General features: G+C 37.6%; 1 protein-coding gene across 4 annotated transcripts in view; it reads left to right on the top strand.

Annotated features, from left to right (window-relative positions):
* ETV1 (ETS variant transcription factor 1) overlaps positions 1-25,291 on the top strand; it is a 64,935-nt gene extending 39,644 nt beyond the window's left edge. For all 4 annotated transcript variants that reach the window (XM_083868009.1, XM_083868010.1, XM_083868011.1 and 1 more), the window contains 6 exons: positions 810-1,057; positions 12,901-12,969; positions 15,292-15,360; positions 18,357-18,526; positions 22,039-22,140; positions 24,704-25,291. In XM_083868009.1, the coding sequence (XP_083724135.1) occupies positions 810-1,057; positions 12,901-12,969; positions 15,292-15,360; positions 18,357-18,526; positions 22,039-22,140; positions 24,704-24,925 (880 nt within the window). In that variant the 3' untranslated portion in view covers positions 24,926-25,291. The remainder of the gene's footprint in view (positions 1-809; positions 1,058-12,900; positions 12,970-15,291; positions 15,361-18,356; positions 18,527-22,038; positions 22,141-24,703) is intronic.
* The last annotated feature ends 421 nt before the right edge of the window (positions 25,292-25,712 follow it).

Raw genomic sequence — 25,712 nt, 5'->3', positions numbered from 1 at the left:
AGAAGAAAAAACAAGCATAGGTTCTTGAGAGTAGCATTGCATGTAAATCAAGATAATTTAAAATTAAATTATCTTATGCCTATTGAAGAGCATTTGGGCATGGCAAATGGCAGTGTGGCTTGTACAGATTACAACTTTCATGTAAAAATGACTGAGGGGGAAAGTTAAGGCAGGAGAGTAATTAATTGTAGCAAAAAATTGTACCCTCTCCTTTTGCTGGGGTGCTGACATTCCCTTCCTGTTACAGTTGGAATGCAGTGCTATCTTTGATAGTCCATCTCTCGTGACACTACCCTCGAGAAGAATGAACACTAGACTTTTACGCTGGAATGTTTCCAAATGTTAGAGCAGACAATACTCTGTTCAAAATGTGTTTATTGTGGTCAGAATGGTTTCCGTGTAACAGTAAGATGGGTAAGAGTAAATTAGAGTATGAGCAAGACGTTGCTAACCATTTGTGAAAGAGCAGAGAACTCTACCTATGCCTCCTTCATGTCACTGTGGTAGAATGTCAGTCTTTCTACTGTTTAGAAGCTGCTGCATTTCCTGTTTGCCGCCTCTGTTGAGGGAACATATTGAAAGCAAAGAGGATGTGGTGAGGACAGGTCTTAGTGCTGGTATTACTAGGTGGGATTTTTGTTTCTTTGCTTGCCAATCACAGTGATCCTGATGGGAGCATTTTGCATGATCATAAGCAAAATGTTTGTTATTAAGAAAATGATAAAGCCACTAATAATGACTTCTGAAGATCTTTGGGAAATGGAACGTAGCTCAAGTCCTTTACATGACCTCTCTAATTTGTGTTCTAGATTTCGCCGCCAGCTCTCTGAACCTTGCAATTCTTTCCCACCTTTGCCTGCAATGCCAAGGGAAGGACGTCCAATATATCAGCGCCAGATGTCTGAACCAAACATCCCGTTCCCGCCTCAAGGTTTTAAGCAGGAGTACCACGATCCAGTTTATGAACACAATGCTATGGTTGGCAGTGCACCCAGTCAAAATTTCCCCCCTCCTCTGATGATTAAACAGGAACCTAGGGATTTTGCATATGATTCAGGTAGGTGAGATTCTCCTTTAGTTCTGCATAGCAAAGGAATATGTGAGTTCAAGCCAGTGCTTTTGATGTTTTGATCATATGAATTGAAACTTGCTCTTTTGACACTTATATCTCACAAATTATGTCTGAGACGGTTTACAAAGTATTAAGATTGTTATATAATACAGTGTGACTTGTGCCACCATTTCTTGCTCTTTGAAGGATTTAATTTCCTAGAAATGTCTGTCCAGAAACGTCAAAGAAGTCGAGGGAGAAAGTCATGGGTGCAGATTTGCTTTGTTAAGAGAGAACTTGTTCTGTACTATCTCATCTTTGACCTCTGAATTTTTGTGCTCCATTTTATGAGTTCTTCCATTTGTCGGCCAGAAATAGAGGACTCTTCCTCCTCTTGCTTGCATTAGTTTATATCAGGAGTAACTCCACTGAAGTGGGTTATACAGCTATAAAACCGATGAGGGAGAAGAATTGGCCAAATTGTGTCAGCTTCTCAGTTTGTGCATACTGCTGTGTTTTGTGGAGGTACATAATCTGAGATGCCAGGTTGCTGATGTAGAGAACACATTGTTGCTATTAATAATGTTTATTGTGATTGTGCTTATGGGGCAACTGGAATGGAACCTTATTGCTCTACATACAGTACAAAACAGAGGTGGTGGCAGAGTCTGTTCTCAATAGCTTCTGATCAAAATAGAAAAGATAAGCAATAGAAAGGATAGAAAAATAAATCAAGGGAATAACATTGTAAATGCTTGACAAAAATTCAACATAATCTTTATATTATAATTGAGAAATGAATGAGAGAATTAAGAAGTCAAAAAAGAAATTTAGTAATGAGTAGCAAGGTGAAGGAAGCTACAAGGAAGCAAGCTGGAAAGGTGGCATAAAAAGAAGCTGAGATTAAAACGTGAATGCTCTACGTGGGGTTAAACAGTTGATTGGTATGGAGCCAAGATAATACAATCAAAATATTTTTCCATTTTAGTGTAAGTGATTTCTGCAGCTTTCATACACATCCATGCTGACTTGGGCAGAAGGAATGGATGGCTCTGTCTGACTTTAGTCTGACTCCAGTCTGACTCCCCCTTCTTCTTGGTGCTGCTGTACTCTCAGGGCTTTCCTTCAGGGTTCAGTCTCTGGCAAGATGCTTTTGCAGTTTATGTTCCAAAGGTGATATGACAATTGAGTTGAAGTGTCCTTTGAAATTTTAGCTCATGAAAAACTATCTTTCAGTTTGATATAGTGAGAACTGTTTTTTTATTTTCTTTCTGTAGCTAACTTTACACTGTCTATTTGGTGGTGTGTTTTGTGGTTTCACTAATGTAAAGTGCTTGTTATAGAGTTGATCTCAATGTTAGAATGGGAGAATTTAGAAAGTAGAACTGCTTTTTCCTTTCTTGTTCTTAATAAGCAAAGAACCAATCCCTAAGAAAATTTGAGTTAGCTCTTAACAGGGACCAGGGTTGAAATATTTTCCAAGCTGAAATATAAGACAAGATAAAAATGAAATCGAATTACAAGGACCAGATGCAGAACTCAACCCATTCATTAATGAAGGTTCTGAGATCTGTGGCTTTGTGGAGTTGTGTCTCTCTAGTCCTAGAGCATATGGGAGAGACTGTGTAGTTCATGTGGCAGTGGGTAATAAATGGGTTACTGCAGCTTCAGGCACTGCCAGTCCCTTGCAACCTTCACAAGCACTGTTATTCATCCTGCTAAATTAAAGGTCAAAAAAGGCCCTTTTGTAAATACGCTTTTTATTTGGCTCAGAAGTGGGATCTCTTTGTTGCATACTGTTATTTTAAACCTGGATTGGCTGCTAACATTCATATTTCTTTGGAATATTCTGTACGGAAGAAAGCTGGAAATTTTATTCTGAAATGAAGGTGTACAAACTTGTATCCATTCCCGTCATGCTTCTTTATTTTGTGCCAGCAAGAACAACATTCCACTTTATAATAATGATTTTCAAGCAAAATTGTTGCTTCTTTTGTAGATGAATGATTAGTTTTTAAAAATGAAATAGCTGTGTAACCAGTAGTCATGAAAAATTAATCTGTTGGTATCAGGAAGTACTTTTATTGGCCTCAGAGTCACTGCATTTAAGTTGACACATCTGTACACTCCATAAATTGCAGTCAACAACTGTGGTCTGTTGATATTTTGTCTTGTTACCATCTGTTCTCTAGAAACCATCATTTTCCATCCTTGCTAAGAGTACATTAAATAACCCCTTAGGAAACATAATGTATTTGTCACTGAATCATTGATTTCATTTTTCACCTATGGATGTTCAGGGAAGGAGGAATGCTGGAGTAAAGAGTCTTTTCTTTTTTTTTTTCATTGTATTTTATTGCACCTCAGATAAGAATATAGAAACATATTTAAAAAGTTCATTGTAATGCACTGAGATGTTCCTTTTGGGATGTTTTTGAAAGGAGCTCATAAAAGTTCATCGCTTTTGTGCACTATTCTTTTATACTTTGTGGGAAGCTGATGAATGAAAAGCATTATTATAGAATGATTACAACTCTATTAAAACATGACATTAATTATGACATGGGAAATGGCAGATCAATTAGTTGTAATTGTAATTGCAGGTATGCAATTTCTACTGCAGAATAGAGATAATGGAGATGTTTGAGATAATGGAAAAAGAAAAATGTCAACAGAGTAAATGCTCTTTCTTATCCATCCACGCTTCTAGAAGTCACAGTGCATCATATATGTTCAATCAGACATTTTCTGCCATGGACTTTTTTTTTCTCCCCCACGTCTGACAGTCAGATGTATTTAGTACTTGATGGTAAATCTAGCAACTTAAGTCACACAAGTGCAGTCAGGGACAAATAGAGCTTTGAGATTTTGCATAATTAATGAATATACTCCAGAAGGCTTCCTAAGACCTTTGTTTACAAGGTCTAATAGTGGATATTCCTCTACCCCTAGCACTTCTAGAATTCAGTAATGTGTTCAGGTACTTAAACAAAAAGGCCAAACTTGATACAGCTCGTCTCTTCTGTGCTTTACTTTTGAGCAAGATCTTCACAGGCTTAACCCTTCCTATGTGATGTAGTGTATTTGCAAGTATACTAAGGTATGAATCTAGCTCTGTGTGTCAATTAATACTAAAAATCAAGTCTTTAAATGACATTGTAAGTTATTAAGTTTAAGTCTTATATTTGGTTTTTCCCAATCAAAATAGTTATCTTGGTTGAGAAATTTCTGTGACCATGTCTTTGGAAACTGAAATTTGTCACACAGCAGTAATGGAGATGAATAGAGGAGGAACGGTTGCTTGCATAAACCAATTACTGTTTGCCAGGAATTTTCTGTTGAAATTTAGATAGATTCAATACTTCCTGAATGTGTTACAGGCATTAACAGGGCTCTTCTCACAGTTTTATTTCAGGGTAGCCTCACAATTAATATGCTTGAGCGGACCTTCAAAAATTTGGATTCTCTCCCTGTCACTTCTGAGACAGTAGTCACATCACTTAAAGAATGAACTCTCCAGACAGAATTATTAGCCTCCATGTCTTTCTTTCTGAGTTGCTCATCTCTTTAATTCCTGAAGCCTCACAAGCAAATACCTTCTGTTGGCAAGTGAGAATGGATGGGGAACTGTCCCTTTGTTAAGAGAAATGAGCAGAGGCCAAGAGACAAATCAGATATATAAACCTGTTTGTTTTGGATACCCAGTTAGAACTGGGTGATTTTTAAAAGAACATTATGTACTACGTATGTTCAAATCCTAACTCCCAGGAACTTTCTTTATATTTCTAGATGAAGAATTATGGAAATATCTGATAAGGGTCTCACTATAGGCAGTATAAAAATACATAATGTCAAAAATCTGGCAGAAGCAATGTGGCTACTTTGAAAAACCTTGTTGGAGCTGGAATGGGCTTTACTGGGGCTTAAATTTGACCATTCAGCTGTATTGTCTTTTCTTTTCTTGAAAACTTCTGCCTCAGTACATAGACAATTTCCAGCCCCTGTAACAAAGGAAGCAGGGGCTCCACCTGCTAAGCTGTTTGCAGCATGGCTCTCCTTCCCACAGAGTTTTGACCTGTGCACTCAAGACAAAAGTGCCAAAGCAAAAGGCTGTATCATATTTGCAGCAAAGGATTTGTATAAAGTTTGTGCAGGAAGTTGTCAATTATGACACTTATTAACTTCCTAAGTTTGCTCATACAGGTATAGAATGTTGGTAGCATTCTGCCATCCCTGTTATAAACATATTTACCTAATGACAGGAAACAGAATAAAATGCAAAAATTGTCTCAAATACCTGATGAGGTGTTTCTTAAAAGGCAAGTCAGTGGGTGTTAATGTGGAAAAAGATCCCTAGTAGCTCATTTTTCCCTAGGCATCAGCCAATGTATTCTTAAATTTGAGATTTTGCAGAATAGCATAAGAGAAAGTATTGAATTGAAATTTCAAGGAAAAAAAATCATGTTGTATTTATTTGCAGGTTGATTTTCTTTCCTGTATTTCTTTTTCAAACAGTTGGTTATTCTATTTTACTTCTGAAGGCAAAATTTAGATATTTGGAGATGCTAATGTGAAGAGAAAAAGTCAATTGGAGACAGTGGTGGTTTGCTTTTTCCAGGATATTCTCTAGTTCATTGACCAGTGCAGCATTTAAAGTGACACAAGTCATGGTGCTCACTACTGTTTATGATTATATTGGCTAAGTTTTGTACTGTCTTCTGAAAATATAAAGTTCTGTGTGAGTGCTAAACATTATTACTACTATTTTTCCCCTGGGAGATTATTTCACAGAGACACAACAAATAGACTTCACAGTTAAGAAATATTTCTGGATCGTAAGCCTTAATTTTCTCTTTGATCGGCTGCATTCCCTTGCTCATAGCTACACCTCTTTGTAAACAATTTCTTGGTGTTAATGTACCACCTCTAAGTCACTGTAGATGGATTGTGTGTATATTCTGTCAGTGTGACATGTTGAGATCTTGTATCTTGCTTCAAAAGTCTTCCAGCTGCTTAGTCTTTTCCTCAAATTCTCTCCAAGTTTCCTTTCTTTTTCTTTATTTTTTTTTCCTGTTCTTATCAGGCTGCAAATACTTGCAGTATTTTTGAATGCATTTTTATAAAATGCTCTGTGAAACAAAACTGATTCCATCCTTTTCCTGGATATGGTGCTTCAGTACACACATCTCAAAACTACATCTCCTTATGGCCTTAAAGAAATTCTTGTACACAGAAGTACAATTGTTCTCAATGAAAATCAGATGACATAAAGGCAGGAGGGGAGAAGGGACAGGGTTTTCCTCTTGAGTTAGGAGGTTTAAGAACTCTCCCCTCCTCTATTTTGGTTTTGCAGTTTTCCCTGTGGTTTAAAATATTTCATCCTTATGTTTTGGGAACTTGTCTTTGCTGTGTTGCTTCAGTGAATGAGTATGAATTTTGTTCAATAGTTAAGCTGCACTGGACTTTGTACTTGCTCTTAAAACACAAATCTGCTGTTGGACTATATGGCAGCAGAAAATAAGACCATCTGACAGGGAAACTCGGGAAACTTGGACTTGAAGATTGCTGTGAATGGCAGAAATTTAACTTTTCACCCGCTGTCAATCTAGCTGATTTCCTCTATTCACTATTTCTGTCTGAAATAAATCTGTAGTTAGAAATTATTTCATTTTGCAATGTTATCTTTGTGAACAAAGAAAAACCCGAATACCAAGTTAATGTGACTATACAGGCAGGAGGCCATACATGTATTTTTGTTATCAAGGCAGACAATACGATCTGAAAAATTGTCCTGCAGTCCCTGTTTTTCAAAGAAATGGATAAATATCCTCTAAATCTACAGTTACAGTAAGTGGCACTGGCTAATGATTTGATTTGAGGATTGAGAGCACAGTCTGGATTTACTCTTTGTGCATTAAGGCAGGTCAAATGGACACAGGCTGCATTTTAAATCAGTAATGGAAGGCTGAAGCCTGCCTTAAACCAATCACATCAGCCTTGCCCAAGACCAATTGATCCCGAGAGACTGAGCCCTGTGAGCACAGCTTTTATATGAATGGACTCTGTGCAGCCTGAAGTTTCATTCATAAAATGGATGCTGAAGGGAAAAAAAAAAAAAAAAAAAAAGCCAACCCACACACGCCAAACCCTGGAATGTCCATTTATGCAGAGCTGAAGGGTGTAGTGTTCCCTCAGCTGCTGCTTTTGCCAGTTGCCTTAAAGTAATGATTAATGCTGCTTGGCCCTGCTTGCCTGCAACCTGACACCATTTATGGCCTTGGTGTGTTTCTAATGTATAGTGAATGAGAAGGCTACATTCTCAAATCAGAAACATAAACAGGAACTGGTTGGTCTGAATTCCATTCAAATATGTCACTTCAGCCGTGCAGTGTTTGTCCAACTTCGATTTTACAGGCAGGGAATGGGGCGGGGGAGAAAAAGCAACACAGACATTTTTGCAGTACAATTACCAACAAAAGGAGCAAGGGAGAGAGAAAATACTGCTGTCTTTTGTTGAATTCAAAGGAGAGCAATGTTTAAGATACATTTTACAGTTACTGGGGTTAATAAAAGCAAATACATGATTTTAAAGTATGCTCAAAAGATCAGCTCCATGTGGAATTTCAATTCAGAGCTGAATGTATGAGCCTTTGTTTTCCCGTTCTGCTGTACAAAAAGTTACACATCGCCTCGACAGGCTGTTGACATCTGGTCTCACAAAATGCATTAGATGTTGTCATAGATCTGAAAACCAAAGTTGTGGAAAGGAAGACGTTTGCTTAAGGGTTTTTTTTGTATGTGTGTAAAATTTCCACTTAGACATGAGCCGGTGGGGCCAAACTTAATTCTCTGACAAGTTTTTGTGAAGTGAGGTGTAAGAAATTAAACTTTAACAATTTTAATTAGCTATTTTTGGAAGGAAGTGTATGTGTATCTATGAGTGCACATACTTTTAAGTTTTTTTTCCCCTAGATTGCTAGCACAAAGGCTGATGACAGAGAAAATGAATAAAACCTTCCATTCTGAATGTTTCTAAATTGCATAATGATTTGGGAAAAGATTGCCTAATTTTTAAACAGATTTGAAAGAATTTTTATCTGTTTTCACCCATGTAATTTCAGTGAAACTGTATTTTTTTCATGGTGAATCTTCTACTGAAATAAAAAATGCTGACTTTTCTATTGCTAGGACTTTACCAATTTGTAGGACTCTGTTTCTTACACAGCTTGTGAGGGAATAAACCTTTTAAAGGTGGTTGAACTAAAACTTGATCCACCAGCATTTGGTGAAACATGCTCAAGCAATTCCTGTATAAGGAGCTGGTAATTAGTTCCAGTATTTCTACCTGAATATCTCCTTTTGGGGAGATATGAGTTTGAATCTAAATGTGTTCTGCAGGTTTAAAAATCCAAAAGAATAATTTGTTACTTCTCCCTGCAAAACACAAATCATACATTTTTTGTAGTGACTCTGGGTGCTACTTGAGTGATTTGTTGTGTTCTTCTTTGCCTTTCTTACCTAAGAAGATCCTGGTTTCTGGTGATTTCATTATTATCTTCACCCTTGAGCTGGTCAGAACTTCTCAATGGTGTTGTAAACAGCTGCTTTCCGCCAGGAGGCTGAATGTGTTTCAGTGGTGGATGAAGTGCTCCTTTGTAAACAGTTTGTCAGTGCTCTTGGAAATCCACGAACAGGAAAGTTATTTGCAGCAATATTGTGACGTTTTCAGTTTAATGCCAAAAGTAGGATGTGTTCTAGTTTGAACATTTTATTTTTACAAGGCTAGTTTTGTCTATGCACTTGGTAAAAATCTTCCCCAGTACACCAACCACCTGCTCGTGTAGCCGGGAAGTGCTTGTACTGTGCAAGGGAAGCTCTGAAAGGCATGGAAGGGATGGCTGGTGTGTTCACAGGGTCAGGCTGGCACATGGGAGTGATACCAGGTTTGTCTCAACTACCTGAGGGACTTGTGCATGCCCTTCTATACTCAGTAGCACAAAGGGAGAGAATCTGCATGTGCTGCTTTTCTTGTCTATGAGAAGACAAAGTGACACATTTAAGTCTATCTGTATAGACACACAAACTCTGAATTACTGCAATAAGGGCCAAGTTTCACATAATTACCTTTCAAACCAAAAGGACAATTTAGAAATACTTGGTATAAGTGAAATTGTAGGATTGCCAGTGAATTCTCTTCAAAGTTTTGGGGAACAGCTCCTTTTAGAGCAGTTCCTTATGAAAACTGCTTCTAATATGACTTACTTGGTAATAAAGTGTATGTGGAAAAGTGGGCAGGAAAACAGTAAGAAGGTTCCAGTCTTACTGTCATCGCTTCATTTTAAACCTGTAGGGAAGTAGACATGTTTCACTATGACTTGAATGGTTGGTGAATTTGAGTGACTTGTTAACAGACTCTCTGACTAAGGCAGCTATCTGCCAGTGCAGCACAGTTTTCACCTGAGCTGCCACATGGAGGGTGAGGCCAGGTAGGCAGTTCCCTCCTTCTCCCACCTTGTTTCACATGGCCTGTGCCTTCTAAGGCTCCATCTCCACTCTCATTGCAATTCCTCTGTATCACACTGTGCTTTGTCACGAGCACATGGGGTGTGCCCTGGGCCTCCAGATCTTCAGGTGATGTTGATAAAGTGAACTGAAAAGTAATTCACAGTTAAGAGTGTAACATAACAATCTGCCCTTTAGTTAAGGAGTCTGTGTAAGGTCAGAAACAGGAACAACTGAAGAATAAATCCTAGTTCAGGTTTCTAGTTCCTGCTTTGCTTCATTCTGAAAAAGACAGTCAGTCACTTCGCCCCATAGAATACAGTCTTGTCATTTCATCCCTTTGCCTGCAGAAGCCCATCTTCTCTGTGTCTATTCTGGCTAGGGACACGGGCTGAAATTCTGGTTTTTTTCTGTGCAGGGTGGAATTGTGGAAATGAAATCTCATCCTTATCTCTGAAAAACAATCAGAAAAGAGGATTTAAGTGCTTTAAGTTACACAGGGCTGAGACAACCTAACCCTTTAAATTCTGACATGATAATTAATATGAACTACCTTACCAAGGGACCACTCAAGTGTCTTACTCAATAATGAAACTTAGAATGCCTGCTAAGTTCAATAGCAGATTTTTTTTTTTGTCCTGAGAAAGTCTGTGTGGGCTTTTTCTGCTTGGATGTATTTTGATGAAGGCATAGCAGAGCTTATTTCCATTATTTTTCTCTGTGATGGTCCTGGATGAGACGGCATTTTTGTAGTGTCTAGAATATGTGTACTTTTTAAAACAGCACCTATTGTGAAAAGAATGGTTTCATGGTCTATGATATAAGACCATATTCGTTGTTTAGGATGACTGCTATGCTTCTGTTAATAAGAAGAGCAATGAAGAATGACTCTTAAGTATTGATAATAAAAAATAAGAAGTTTTTTTACGTTTCCATGTTTTTGGCTAGTTTGTTTTGTTTTTGGTTTTTTTAGAGGGTTTTGCTGTTTTCGAGCTGATGTAACCTTACGATGTGAATTACTTCATTAACAGTCTGAAATAAGCTTGTTGTGTCCCTAAATCCAGGCACATTTTTCTTCAAAGGCTAAAACTTGTAAAATGATGATAAATCAGTCATCTCAAACACTTGGATCTTGCCCTGGAAGTAGTTCATGCCTGCTTCTGTCTTATTTGTTGTCTTGAAACAATGGTTTAAGGAGAAGAAAACATATAATTGCTCTATAATTTCTACACTAAAATGTTTTCTTTTGAAGTAGCTCCGCTTAGCATGTAAAAATACTTCTGGGTCTTAGTCAAGCATTTAGTACAATTTAAAACTGCAATACTAAATTTCATTGGTTGGACTTTTTATTAGATAAGGTAGAAATGAAAGCAGCAGGCAATTTAATTAGCAGTAATTTTTCTGGGCAAGTCATTACTTTGATGAACTTCAGAGCAATGTTTATGGCTCCTAATTAACCATGTTAGTCATTTGATTGAATAATCACTTTGGAAATGTTTCTACAATTTGATTAGAGTCTGACCCACTCTGATAGTCATAAATTAACTGATAGCACTTTAGGATAACAAGACTCTAGTTACTTTACGAGAAATAAACTCCTCCTTGCTGTATTTTTTTGGTCCTCTGTGGACTGTTTAAGCACAAGCTAACCAGAAGATTAAGTAATGTTGGTACAAACAATGCTTGCTTTAAAGAGACTCCAGATGTTAATTATAAATGACTTAGGAGCATGGGAGATGAAACCCCAACTTGGCTAAGAAGACAACTTCGTGGATGCTTGCATAATTCTTTATTCAGTATCCTCTGCTCTATCACTTTGCAGGAGTGGAGTTCATGAGTCAAAAAGGGCTTTGCTGCCAATACTAGAGAAGTTTTACCTAAAATAGAAAGTAGCATCTGTTTCAGTTCTACAGCTTCCTCTTTTTTACGTAGATTTTTCCATTCTCCTTAGAATTCAATCTACTTGGTAACATGAATGATTCCTTGCAGGTGAAGCACTGCTTGTAGCCTTGACTTCTAGTCTGCAGAGCTATACTTGACTCGGGTGATCACTGAGTCACTGATTCCTGTGGTTGCTCAGAATAGCTGCCTGAGACATGAGAGATTCTCTAGGCCTAAGGAGGCAGACACCGAGCGTTTTATTGAGAGAGGAGGTAATGAAGAGTTTGGCACAGATGTGCAAGAGGGACCATGGACTGTTAGAGGAAACTTATTATTACTGCCCTGTGTTTCGCTTGTTTGTGAAGTCAGTGTAAAACCTCATTTTCTTATCCTGCCAAATCTTTGATACTCATCACTAGTCAGTGAACAGTGAAATTTGGAATCACAGTCTGAAAGAGTCTGTAGGCAGTGTTGGAAAAATAATGTCTGCTCTTTCGACCTCTGTTTGCATCTCTTAAAGAGTTACAAGTTACTGGTAACAGATTGCATAGCTTAGGGTAGGAGTTCATCGCAAGATCAAATAGACTTTGTTAAGCAAGACTTTTGATATCCAAGAAGTAGGTTAAACATGGTCTAGAAGGGCAAACATTTATGGTGTGTTTCTGTTTGCAAGTCTCTGTGCACAGGATGTGACTACTTGGGGACAGTGCAGGACAAAGTGAAGAAAAAAGAAGACATTTAAAGAATACATTTTTCATTAGTTCTATTTTGCTTTTCTCATTCTTCCTGCAGATTTGAGTAGAGGTACAGAATAGCAAATAAATATTACTTAGAATACGCACAGTATTTTTTTTGGAAAGGTGTCATTTTTGTTTTAAAAACATACAAGTGGAGAGTGATATAGATAGACCTAAATTTCTAGATAAAATGCTTAGCAATTGCAGAAAATTGCATTAATCCTTCAAGTCCTTAACCAGAGTCTAAAAAGCATTATCCTACTCTAAATTGACTTTGACATTCCTTGTGTAAATGTAGAGTTTATAAGTCTCCAGTGTGACTTGCAGTCTTCTCAGCACAATTGATTGAAAACTTTGGGTTCAATTAGTTACAAGATGGATATGCAAGCACAGGGTTTTAAATATTCATGGTCACTGGTGCGGAATTTTTGTGAATGGTCCAAAGTGTAATTGCCATGCGAGTCAGCTTTTAGCAAAGTTGATTACAAAAGGTTTGGAGTTCAAGTGCCTACCGTAGGTAGGATCTTTGAGCCTGACATCATGACTTTCTCCTTGGCCATGCATGGTGTATGCTGCTCTGCAATGCTGACTGCGTGTTGACAGGTTCCCTCTCACTGTAATTTGCATCCTTTTTTGTTGCTCTTCTGTTTGCAGCCTGTGCCATCAATAACCTGCACACTTTTAATTCCAGACAGTCTTTTGACTTGCATTGTCATCTTCTCCTTTCAGAAGTGCCTAGCTGCCATTCCATTTACATGAGGCAAGAAGGCTTCCTGGCTCACCCAAACAGAACAGAAGTTAAGTTTTCTATTATGTATCATTTTTGTATCAGAGCAATGTAAAAAATTCAAAAAGCCTGGGGGTATTTGGGGTTCACTGGTTTAATTCTGCTGCTGGGAAGACTTGCATCAACCTTCTTTCCCTTTTCAGTGTTGAGTTTCTGATGCACTGATTTTTTTGTGCTTTCCTTTATTGCCATGGGTAGATCAGGATAGAAGCAATTATATTATGAACTTAACTCATTCTGCTTTTCAAGGCCTCTAGCACTTGAAAGGAAGAGACACTTAACAATTTGTCTGTTTCACCCATTCTGCTCAAGTGATATTTTCCAGGCTGTTAGCATGATAAGCTCAGTTAACTGTGTTAAGTAATCCATTTTATACTTTAAATTCAGTGAAGGTTTCGGGCTTTTCCTTTTGTTATTATTTTTGCAGTGTTTTGATGCACGTCCAATGATTTTAGTAGGACAGAGCTTACATAATTATCAAATTAATAATTCTGAGTGAAAGCACTTTATATGTTCTAAAAATAAGAAGTCCAACAGAACTAAGGTGACTGAAAGAGAGAGAGGTGATAGCCTCCACTGTCCTGTTTTAGTTTATCTGTCTTAACAATATATTATTTTCTGGCTTATTTGTTTGGGGTTTGTTTTTCTTCCAATGGGCAAATTTCAGAAACATGAGGAATCTGATTAGATTGATGAGAATCCAGATAGATGTGTGAATCAGTCTTCCAGAAAGACTTCATTTGCTAGTAAAGACAGAATCAGAAAGATAACATGTCTGCCCAAAATCCTGTCTGCTTCTGGGTTGAAATAAAGACAAAAAGGTAGTGTTTAACAAGGAAGGTGAAACAGGAGATGGAAATTTCTAAGTCTTATTATAGGAAATAATACGAAGTATAGAAACTTGATAAGAGAGGTGAAAGAGATGAAGAAAAAAAATAAACAAACTGCAGGGATAAGGGCAAAAGATTTTGATTTTTAATCACAGCACAGATAGGGAAAAACCCATCTTAGCTGTGTTATGCTCTTGTAAGGAGTTGGAGGTGGCAAAATGTTCATGAATGACGTAAAAAAAGCAGTGGTGTTTGCTAAATATTTGTTTTCTGTATTTGGAAATCAATCAACATAATTTTACAGAATAAAGGTCATGTCAAATCTGATTCTGTTCTTTGCTGAAAATAAAAATTTGATTAATAAAGATGCTTGTATTGTATAGTTAGACATTTTATGGCATTCAATTTGCCTCTGCATTACATTCTGATTAAGAAGTTAGCACAAAGCAGTATCAATAAAGTACACATTAAATACATTAAGACCTGGCCAACTGACAGATCTAAAAGAGGCTGTCACCAGGCAATCATCTCTGAATGGATTATAGTTCTGTAGGAATTGATATCAGGAGTGTTGCTATTCAATATTTTCGGTAAAGATATGGAACAAAGTTAATAGATAACTTTATGGCACAAAGATAGAGCAGTAAATAACGGGCAGGACAAGGCAGTCACACAAAGCAGTTTGAATTGTTTGGTTATCTGGGCACATTAAACAAAATTTTTTTTAGTACATGAATGTAGATCAGGTCTGTGGAACTGGGAAATAATATATTGGAAAAAAGGATTTTGAGATGGGCCTCCCCTCAGCTTCACAGTGGGAAACCAGCCCAACTGAGCACTGCAACCTTAAGGCAAAAAGCCTTCTGTAATACTTAGGTAGTCAAAAGGAGGGTCAGAGGGCAGCAGGAGAGAAGGAGATGTTTTGTCTCACTCAGTAGCACTGGTGAGACTGTTACTGATATGCAATACAGTTCTGGTTAAGCAAAACATGAGCATAATAGGAAATAGTAGGAATGTGTACAGAAGGGTGTGCTAGAAAGACTGCTGGGTTATAGAGAGTGTCTTTTAATGATGAAATAAAATTTTACAAAATGATCTTAATTGGAAGGAACAATGTGAGGGTGATTTACGTGGGTGTGACGAGGAAATACTGAGTGGTACTTCTTTAGTCTTGCAGGGAGAAGACCTGCAGGAACTAATGGTTAAATGTCAAAGCCATGCTAGTTTAAACAGGAAATGAGCAAACATTTTGTAATAAATCTTAGAGAAAAATGAGTGCTTTTTCATTTTAGCAGGTGGAGATTAACAGTCTTTTGGGAATGCTTATGTTAATTAAACACCCTTGTACTTAGGCCAAAATGTTGAGATTGGGCGGTATGTAAAAGATGTGGGATATTAATCTGATTCCTGTATAACTTAGTGTTCCCTCTGGCATTAGGCCTGTGATCTCTTTTTTTCTCTATGCATCTTTTATATAAACAACTCTCTCTTTTTAACTTACAGGCTGTATGTATGAAAAGGGACCTAGGCAGTTTTATGATGACACTTGTGTTGTTCCAGAGAAGTTTGACGGTATGTATGACACATCTCTCTTTTTCCTGTGTAGAGAGATTAAAAAGAAAGAGATGAGGAACTTTTCTCTGTTGCTGATCAAAAAAGCCCAGTAACATTCCAATTTAGGATTCCTTAACACACCATTTGTGGTGCGCCCAACCAAAGCTGACCTTTGTCTCTTGAAACCAAAGTCTCCTCTTCAATAGGATGTCATTCGACTTTTGCCAGCAAAAGATGCTGCATCCAGACTTGTGCCAGAGGAGCTCAGTTCCTGTACTGTTGAGAAGTAATAAGAGGATTTCCATTGCACTGATGATCACATACTGCTTGTTGTTTGAGATTTAATGAAAGCTGTACTTACAATTAACAAAACAGTGGAGAAAGAAGCAGCTTTGGTTTTACTGAGGATTAAGCCTCTTGTATTGCTGTCTATGAAGTGATGAATAGTGGGAAGTGAGTATATAGGGAGTATAAACATTTTTGTGTTTTGCCAATGTATTTGAACAAGGTTGAATGTACTAGTGGTTTATTTTTCAGTGGGATTGATAACAAATCAATGCTCTGTTCACAACATTACCAATTACAGCAGATTTTTTTTAAAGAGGAATCCTGAGGTCAATTAAAATGAATGGTTCAAATTATCCTCAGTTACTCTGACGTAAAATCAGTTTCCTCATGTAACTCAGTTGATTTCAGATTTATTTCATTATAAGCAATGTTGATGGACACTGTATTTCTTGCCAGTGACTCTGTTAGTCTGCAACTTTGAGAAGTAATTTAGAGACCAATTACTTAATTTGCTAGAATGGAGTTATGCATGCTAGTGTAGTGTTGTTAGTGTAGCTTTTGTGTTAGTGTGTGGGTGTCCAGCATTATTCATTTCAGCAGGAAAGATTAGATATTTCCTGATAAACTTGTGAACAAATCTTTGACTGCAGCTAAAAGTAGAGCTGGAGAATTGGTGTTTTTCTCCTACTTTGTTTGTTTTGTCCTGAGACTCACTTATTACAAAACTATTTCATGTTTAGCAGCATTTTTTTGTATTTGATGAAGATCTGGAGACTCTGAAACGAAAGTAACTCAGAGAATTGCACATTCTTCAGAGTTTCATATGTGTTTTTATGTTGGTAAGAAATAGATAAAGAATTTTAGACAATATTAGACCTAACTGAAGATTGCTCAGTCCAGTATTGCGTTGTCACTGCATTGACACAGTCACAGAAAAGAGTAATTTATTGAAAGTCTGCTTTTTACCTTGGCTTTGTAATGTGAGCTTGTTTGGGGTTTTTTAATTTTTTTTTTTTTAAGCACATCATATCAGGTATTTTTTTGTTTCCCACAAATGATTGTGGATCTGATCTGAGTACCAGTGTCAGATTTATATGTGCATTTATGGGAATGGGATCAGACCCTGTACTACAAGAAATTAAAACTCGTTAACAGTAGCATTTGTCTATGTCTTCCTTGAAGAACCTTTTGGTTAATTGAGATTTTTACAGGAAAGGGAATGAAAATGAAAAATAAATAAAAATACAGTAAAAGAAATAAATGTTGGAATGTATTTTTGTGCAGTCTGCTGCTAGCTTCTATGACTGCCCAGTGAGAGAGTACCTTGTACTCTAGATTGATCTTGTGATACAAATAGATGTGTTTATACTTGCAGCATGATGTTTTGAGGGAAAAATAGCAGATGTGTCATCATATTCTGGCCAGTAAAGCTAAAGTTGGATAAGCCCAGGACTAGTCTTGATGTTTCAGAAGTAGATTCTCAGCTGCTTCATCTGAAATCAAAGATCAGCACAAAGAATTTCATCCCGTATAATACTGCACTTGCTATTTGCACTTTGCTCAGCTATCATTACAAGAAAAAAAAAACTGTCCTTGAAAAAGAAAGACTTTCAACTTGAACCTCACATAAACCAAAAAGCCTTGTGTTGATTTATTTGTTTTCCACAGCTATTGAGTCAATTTTCTTTCCTGATTATAAAAGGAAGTACTCCATTTTTAATATTATTATTCTGCCTTTCACTACACAAAGCCATTTTGTAATGGCTGTCAGAGCATCCTAATGTTGTGGTTAAGTGTAAATTCCTGACTTTCCTTATCAAAGAGGTCACACTGTTTATTGGAGGCTTTTGATATTCTCATAGTTGAAATGAGGAATTTTACCAATATCTCTAGGATTCAGTCTTGTGTGGAGAAAAAAATACTGTCTGCTTCAGCATCAGACCTTTCAGCTGTTGTTGTTTGCATGAGTTGTTCAGTATAAATATGATTTAAAAACAACAAAGACAGTATGGATATAGCAAGATGTTTTTCTCATTGGCAATTTGCGGAACAGCTAGTAGAATGTTATTGATGTTTATAAGAAGGTTTTTCTAGACTTAAAATTTTAGAAAAATTAACTTATTGCTTTTCAGAGGGAATACTAATTTAATATGTAGATATGAGTAAAAGTAATTTTTGCTCATATGCAAGTCCAATATGCCACAGAGGAACTCGTGTATCTGCAGGATTTACATGCCTATACATAAAGCACATGCTGTTTAAGTCCAAGTCAAATACTTTGTCAAATTTTCCTTATAAGCATTTGCATGCAAGAGAAGTTTCACTCAATAGGATTTTGCAGCTTTATGAAGCCTACATTACTTTACCAAAACTGGGGCCTGTGCAAGCATAGTTCTTCACATATCAGAGTTGCTTCAAAAATAGTTTATGTTTTTTCAGAGAGAGGATATTATGAAAAGGTTTGCAAGAGATTTGCATTTGTCAAAACTACACAGGGAGATGCTTAGTGAGAGTTTCATAAATCATGAATGAATTTAAGTGCTTTTTAGTATATTAGTATGTTATTGTAAGTCCCCAGCAAACAGGGGAATGTTATGTTTGGGGGTGGCTGATTCTTCCCTCTGTCTTGTTACCCCTGATGATTGCCTTGCTCACTATCTGACGAAGCGAGCGATGGTGTTCCAGGCAGGGCATTGCTCCTGTAACGCTGTTGCTGCTGTGTGCAGGTGATGTCAAGCAGGAGCCAGGCATGTATCGTGAAGGACCCACGTACCAACGGCGAGGCTCGCTCCAGCTCTGGCAGTTCTTGGTAGCTCTGCTTGACGACCCATCCAACTCTCACTTCATAGCGTGGACTGGCCGGGGCATGGAGTTCAAGCTGATTGAGCCTGAGGAGGTGAGTTAGACAGCATGCCCTCACGTTCACTGCCCCGTCATGCAAATTTAACTGTGCTGCTTTGGAATTAGGCCTTATTTTCTTTCCTTAGTTTGTTTTAGTAATGCTTTAGAAGGGTGAAAGAAAGGACTGGCAAGGGAAGTGCTTCAGTTAGGACAGAGGTGTGGTTAAGCATAGACTTGGCTCCTAGACCCACCAAATGATAAAAATGTTGCAAGTACTAGAGTTAGTAAGTAGTTTGCATTAATTGTGGGATCCACATTTTTCAGAATCACTTCATGGATGGAACTGTATTCCAAAATTCTTTGAAAACTTGTCCCTTACTAGTCTTTCAACACCAAATATTAGATTCATTAGATTGAATCATTAGATTGTTTAGTACAGGCTTGATCCTAGGCTTGCAAATGCTCATGCACATGCATGGCTCTTCTGAACCATGAAGGACTCATGGGGTAGATAAAATTACTTATATTCATGAACATTTGCTGAAGCATGGCTTAGTTCGCTTGTGTGATAAACAGGAAAAAATTGAATGTTTTATTATGTAAACAGTTTTGGACTAGGTAATATTATGTAACCTAGCTTGCATTGTAAACTATCTTGGAAACTGTTGGAAGATCAGGTGTATGGGAATTTTGTTGTAAAATTGATGAGGAGGATTTAATTAGGGTTCTTAAAAGGCAGTATCATTCTGCTTTACTTTTTTGCCCCTTAAATAGGGTTTTCTAATAGAGGAGACCACAACAAGTTTTCTGACAGGATCCCCTTGAGTTAGAGCTGAGTGGGAAGGCTCGGGGGTGTAAAGCTGCTTCTTCATTCCGCCAGCTATTTCTGCTGTTTGCCCTCCATCTACTGGCATTAGCAGTCTGAAAGCTTTCTTGCATGTTACTTACATTGTCTGCTAACAGCTCTGTGGAGATGCTGGACTAGCTGGGGATGGTGTCAGGACTGATGTCCCTTCCCTTCCTGACATGGTCTGGCTGAGGAGCAGGTTGTTGCAAAGACCCCAGTGCTGGCTCTCGTTTATCTGAGCATCCCCTGCTCTAGTGATAGTCACCACAGCAGATCCTGGCATTGTGTATCTGTGGATTTGAACTCAAAACAGTCTTAGTCAATATGATGCTAAAAGTTTGCTGGCAAGTCTGCAGCCTTTAGCAGCCTACATGGATTCCTTAGTTGTGTAATCTGTTCCAGAATAGAGCAAAATCTTTGTAAAGTCTTTGGTTTGGTTTTGGTGAATGATGTACGTGACTTTCCCCCCCTACCCTCGTGTCATATTTTTTATTCTTTTTGTTCTGTCTTGTCTTTAAGGTACGTCCAATTTTTTTCCAGATTGAGGAGTTTTATTGAGAAATGGTTTCCAGCAGATGGTGCAAAAACTTTATAGATTTTATTAGCTAAGGAAAGGAAAGTAACAAACCCCTAAGGTTTCCTTATTGTGTAATTTCCTGAAGAACTGGATATTCTAATTTAACTTAAACAGATCATCTGCATGTCTGGCTATGTAGAAGTTGCCCTGTGTTTTTGAGCAGCATTGCATCCGAACTCTGGAGAAGGCTTGAAGCTTGCCTCACTCCGTGTTTTCCTAGGAGTACAAAGGAATCTAAGTTGTTTTCATATGGATGTCATGAATCTGACAGAAACAGTCAATTAAAATAAGAATAGCCTATGGGAAGTTGCACAATTCTGTTGGTTGCCAAGTGTAAATTGAAGAGAAATCAAAGAGCTTGTTGGTTCTGCTGTGGCAGGTTAGGATGTCAGTGACATGACCTTTCCATCCATTCCTTTCTGGAGGTTTATGCCCTCATAGAAAGAGTGACAACAAAAATGAATATGTATCAGCTCCTGGAGTGCCGTTGTTCATTCAGAAAGTGAACTAGAGAGCCTGAGAATTGGGCATAGGTCCATTTATGCAGGCCTGTCACAGGGACAGCTACCTTCAGCAGGAGGGTAGGGTAGAAGGGTAGAAGCCTGAATCCCTTCCACAGAGCAGGACTAGGTAAATGCTATACAATTCAGGGATGGGAACTGGACCTGATTGCTGTTTTAGGAGTGTCAAAATACCACACAATGTAACATATTCTTCACCATTATTTGTTGGTTTTCTTTGCTGCATATTTATTTATTTTGCAAGCCTGTTATGTTGGGAACTTCCAATTAATGCAGAAAAAAAAACTTTGAAGGAATAAAAAAGGAGTGATGTGGTCATGTGTTGCAAAAATGAATAGGTGAAACAAAGTTAGACATCTAGGCCAGATCTGCAGCTGGAATAAATTTGCATGATTGGAGATATGTTTCAGTACAGCTAAAATGCAGCTGAAGTTACCAGAGGTCTGATAATTTACATAAGTCTGAAAAACTGCACCACTGAAAGGAAATAATGCTTTCAAAAGAATTTTAGAAATTATTGTCCAGGTGGACATTGAAATCATGGATTTTGCTCAGTGCTGCATGTTGTCATGGCTTGCATCAAAAAGCTCCAGACACCTATGGGAAGTTTCACAGAGCAGTCTGCAGAGAAGTTGCTTGGCTACTCTGTCCTTTTTCAAGAGCTGCATGCATATGCACCTCTCAATCATTTTTATAAAATGTGCTTTAAAGAGTTCCTCAGCTCTGCCTTTTTTTCCCTCTGGTGATATTATGTCATTTTTACAGATAGTAATTGAAATGTCACCAATAGCCGATTAAATTTCAGGCAAGGAATAAGAAGTTAAATTCTTTAAACAAAGGGTTGCTTTGTCCAAAACTATCTTTAGCAGTAGAACAGGAAGCATAAAGTCAAGTAGAAAACATAAGTCAGAGCAGAAGGCATATTGTTCTCTATGGAATAGTTTCATGAGTTACTTGCAATTCACTTTTTATTGTTATTTTTAAGGGAAATTATATGACTGAAATGATGAAATTTCTGTTCCATTCTTCATGCCACCATACAGTTCTTCCAAGTGATTATTCTGCCTCCTCAGATTAATTAATTTTTTTTCTGAAGTAATGTTTATGACTGGGAGTTGTCTTTTGACTTGTATCTCCTAATAATCACAACACTGCTGTCATTCTAATTACAGTCTGTATTAGTTCATGAACTAAGTGTATATGCATGTGTGTGTAACTTACTTTTTTTTCAGACAGCAAGGAAAAGACAGGCACAGTACAATTATCCATAGTATCAAACTGAAGAAAGGTTTTGTGAAAGTTTTCTAGTGGAACTTGCTAAATATTTTTTGTCCATCATCTCTTTGTATGTCTTTATTTTTTCATTGGTTTTATTTATTAAAAAGCAAACAAAAACCCTAACCTTCCACCACATTTTCCAATAACTCTTTTTCAAGTTTAATGATGATGTACATGCAATTAAAATTCATAGTAGTACATGGGAAGTTCAGGTCATGGCAACCTTTTCCCATTTGTTGCACCTACAGGGTTTTCCCTCCTGCATCCCCAAATAAAGTATCTGATGATAAGATCTGCTTGTTAAATGCATTTAACGAATCATTGCTAATCCATTTCTGTGGCAGGTGGCACGTCGCTGGGGGATTCAGAAAAACAGGCCAGCTATGAACTATGATAAACTTAGCCGATCGCTTCGCTATTATTATGAAAAGGGAATCATGCAAAAGGTGAGTAGCTAATTTTTGTATTACATTTCACCAGTCTTGCATGTTAATCTATAGGTCAGTTAACTCAAGGAGTACTTGTAATTGCATGGCTTAGGTAATTTTTCATCTGTTTAGGCAAACAGGCATTTGGACCTACCAGGTCTAGCAATATGCATTAAGATTTTTTTTTTTTCTCTGTAAAAAATGTTTGTGGTTTTAGTGATATAATCATTTCATGATTATAAAGAAAGAAGTAACATTCAAAAATATCCAAAAGGGCTTCTGGCAGCTGGGAAAGGCAAACGGTAGAGTACAGTGTGATTGTTTTGCACATCTAAATTAGCTGCCCAGTGCTTGGGTACTTTAGTAAGTGCAAGATAGAGGAGAATAATTATGCCTATTAACATACCAAGTACTTTAATATTTTTACCAATAGTGTTGTAGTAATACTGGTTTTGAATGGAATTTAATATTTATAATAGACTGAATTAGGAGAAATATTTAACAATAATTTATATATTATGGGCTAGTCTTGCTGACAGTATTCAATCCATCCTCCTACTGTGTGGCTTGCTGATTTTTAAATCTTGCTGTGTAATACCATGTAGATTGACTTAGAAATCAATAGGAGAGAGCAGTCTGCTATATCTACAAAACTGCCAGGTGTGATCAAAGATTATAATAAACACCTTGGACTGCCAAACGTATTCCATATCTTTTCACATTGGTCTTGTGACCAGTGATGATGAACATGTTTAGACTTGTTATATGCCAATTCCATTAATGGAAACGGTGCTCTCAGCTCAAGTTACTGGGAAACTTTTCCAGTAGGTTTTGTGAAGTCTTACAAGTTCTCTTTCTTAGATTATGGGATTGTTGTAGTGCACTCCTTTTTCACTACCAGCAGTTAACTTGGACAACAATCTGGGCTTGGCTAGTATTGGCTTACAGTTCTTCAGTAGCTCAGCACCTCATTCATTTTTGTGTGTCACGTAAGTGTGCACTGAGTCTTTGTAAAGTGGATTGGAAGCTGGGTCCGCTCAGGAGGAAGCAGAAGTCCTTGGTTTTGCTGACTGGTGCTTCAGGCAGAGGAGTTCCTTGTTGCAGGTTACAGCTCAGCAGAAGAGGCAGCTGTGCTGCCAGCACACTTCAAAGGCAGCAGAGGCAAAAAAAAGAAGTAGCAGAGTAAAGTAAGTTGAAAAGGTGGAGATAGAAATACCAGAAGGCTGATAATGCTGCCCCAACCCACACATCCATTTAACATGGAAAGTTTACAAGTACTTTTGACAGCTAGCTTGCTATATCCTAAACTACTACTTTATTATCTACAAGAATGTGTTTAAGACACATTTTCAAAGCTAGCTTGTATGCTTATTTTTCTGACATAGCAATGTTTCAGATTTGTCCTGAGATCACTCTATCTGGCCAGTTCATGTATATTAAAAACTAATGGGGGTTGTAAATGCAAAGCAGGTTTCTTTATGGCAAAGTTTGTATGCATATTTTCCCTCTTTTATTTTTTAAATCATCAATGATAGCAGATTGTGCAAATGCCTGATTTCTGAATGCAGCCTCTAGTCTATCAAACTTGCTGACATTAATTTGATTTTAAAATTCTGCTGCACGTACAGTCCCTACCAAATTCTATTTGTAGAATAAATAAGCTGAAAGTTTAAGGAGGCGCTTCAAACTATTTTGCACCCATAAGAAGAGAGTTGTTAAGTTTGCAACACTTTTTCAATTTTCACTAACTCACTTCATTGCTATGGTAGCTAGAGTAGCAAGAAGCAGATTATATGATTTTTATTTTATAATCATTTAAATAAATTAAGAGCATGCAATCTAATGCATATTTTTAAGCACAATTTTTAAAATAAGGTACTTGAGAAGACACTATATGGACTTGTTTGTTGTTTGCAATAAGACAGCAATTCTGTGTTGGTTTTATCATTCTCTAACTTCTAGGAAATCGAAGCATAAACATTTAAGGCTGTTTCTGATTAAGGGAGAACTTTAGGATCTTTGGACAAATTGCCCCTCCATAAGCAAATCCAAATGTCCCAGCTTTGCATGAGCAATTGCTAGGTACATATTAGCCTACGTATTTGCTTACGCTGTCCCTGTACAATCAGCATGCACTGTAACTAAAGTGCTTTTATACGCAAGTATGAATCAATCTGTGTAAAGTGAAATCCAGATCTCTGTCGTGCAATGTGATTCTTTTTTCCACTTTGCACACAAAGTGTGTAATTTCATTTTGCCACTGTAGTGGCAATTTGTTTACATTTTCCAATAAGAACAGTTCCATTTGTGGTTAAATATAGGAAACGATCGCAAACAAATGTTTAGAAGTAGAATACTTAGTTCATCTTCCAACAGGATGTCACGTGTGGCAAAATCAAGAGCATTCTGCAGCCTGCTTTGGCAAGTCCCACTTGTCTTTGCTAGGTCATTGCCTTACCAGTTCTTCTGTCACATTATTAATTGTGTAACAAAGGTGAGTTCTTTACAAGATTGTTGAACTTGGAGCTGCAAAACACGAGGCCTTATGCTGCACCTTTTCTTCCCCTTCTGTTGTCCTAAGGTGGCTGGAGAAAGATACGTCTACAAGTTTGTTTGTGACCCTGAAGCGCTTTTCTCCATGGCTTTTCCCGACAACCAGCGCCCCTTACTGAAGACTGACATGGAGCGCCACATCAATGAGGAGGACACTGTGCCTCTGTCCCACTTTGACGAGAGCATGGTCTACATGCAGGACGGAGGCTGCTGCAACACCCACCCCTATAATGAAGGCTATGTCTATTAACAACAGTGACACTGAAGGGGTGTTTCCCCCTCCCTTAAGCTTCTCCTCTTTCTCAAGACCCAGAGGAAAGCTGAATCGACTTCAGTTTGTTTTCTAAATAGTACACTAAAAGGGGCTTTTCCTGTTGCATTACTCCTATGGTCTGCCATGGACAGCGCACTTTATTTGAAAGGGGAGGGTTGGAACCTAAACGTTATTCTGTGTAAAAGGAGGAAAAGGGTGGGTTTGCTTTTTACTTAAGTTTGGGAAGGGAACATACAGGTTTTAAGTACAAAAAAAAAAGCTATATCATGTCTGTTTTGTTTCATATCAGCATAAGATATTGTACATTTTCTTTGGGTATCTGTAGTACAGTTAATTCTCATTGTGCAAAATAACCACTTCTGATGATATCACACAGCATGCCTAGGGCATTTGTTTCTTGCCATTCTTAATTGCCTTTTTGCAGTTATAAAAGAGAAGCAAAGCATATACCACAGCATTTAATTTAGAAGTTTCCAGTGGCAGAACTTGTACCTTGCCTCTGAGAACAACCAGATAGTTTTCCTAATTATTTTTTCTTTTCTTGTGTGCATATGACCTCAAAAAAAATTTCCTATTTAATGACAAACTGGCCATAAGTACAGTGACCAAGCAGCAAAATCTCTGACTTCAGACTGCAAGCTGCATGCTGTATCTGGTGCCACATTGCTATACATATATGGCCCATGCTACTGTGTTGATTTTTCAAGATCCATTTGAGGGTAGTAATTACATGGAATAGGCTTTCTGATGATCATGTCAGCAT

This window comes from Zosterops lateralis (genome assembly GCF_965231275.1).
Source record: "Zosterops lateralis genome assembly, chromosome: 1".
Lineage (NCBI taxonomy): Eukaryota > Metazoa > Chordata > Aves > Passeriformes > Zosteropidae > Zosterops > Zosterops lateralis.
Note: the sequence above shows the minus strand (reverse complement) of the source record. Positions and strands in the feature narration are given on the sequence as shown.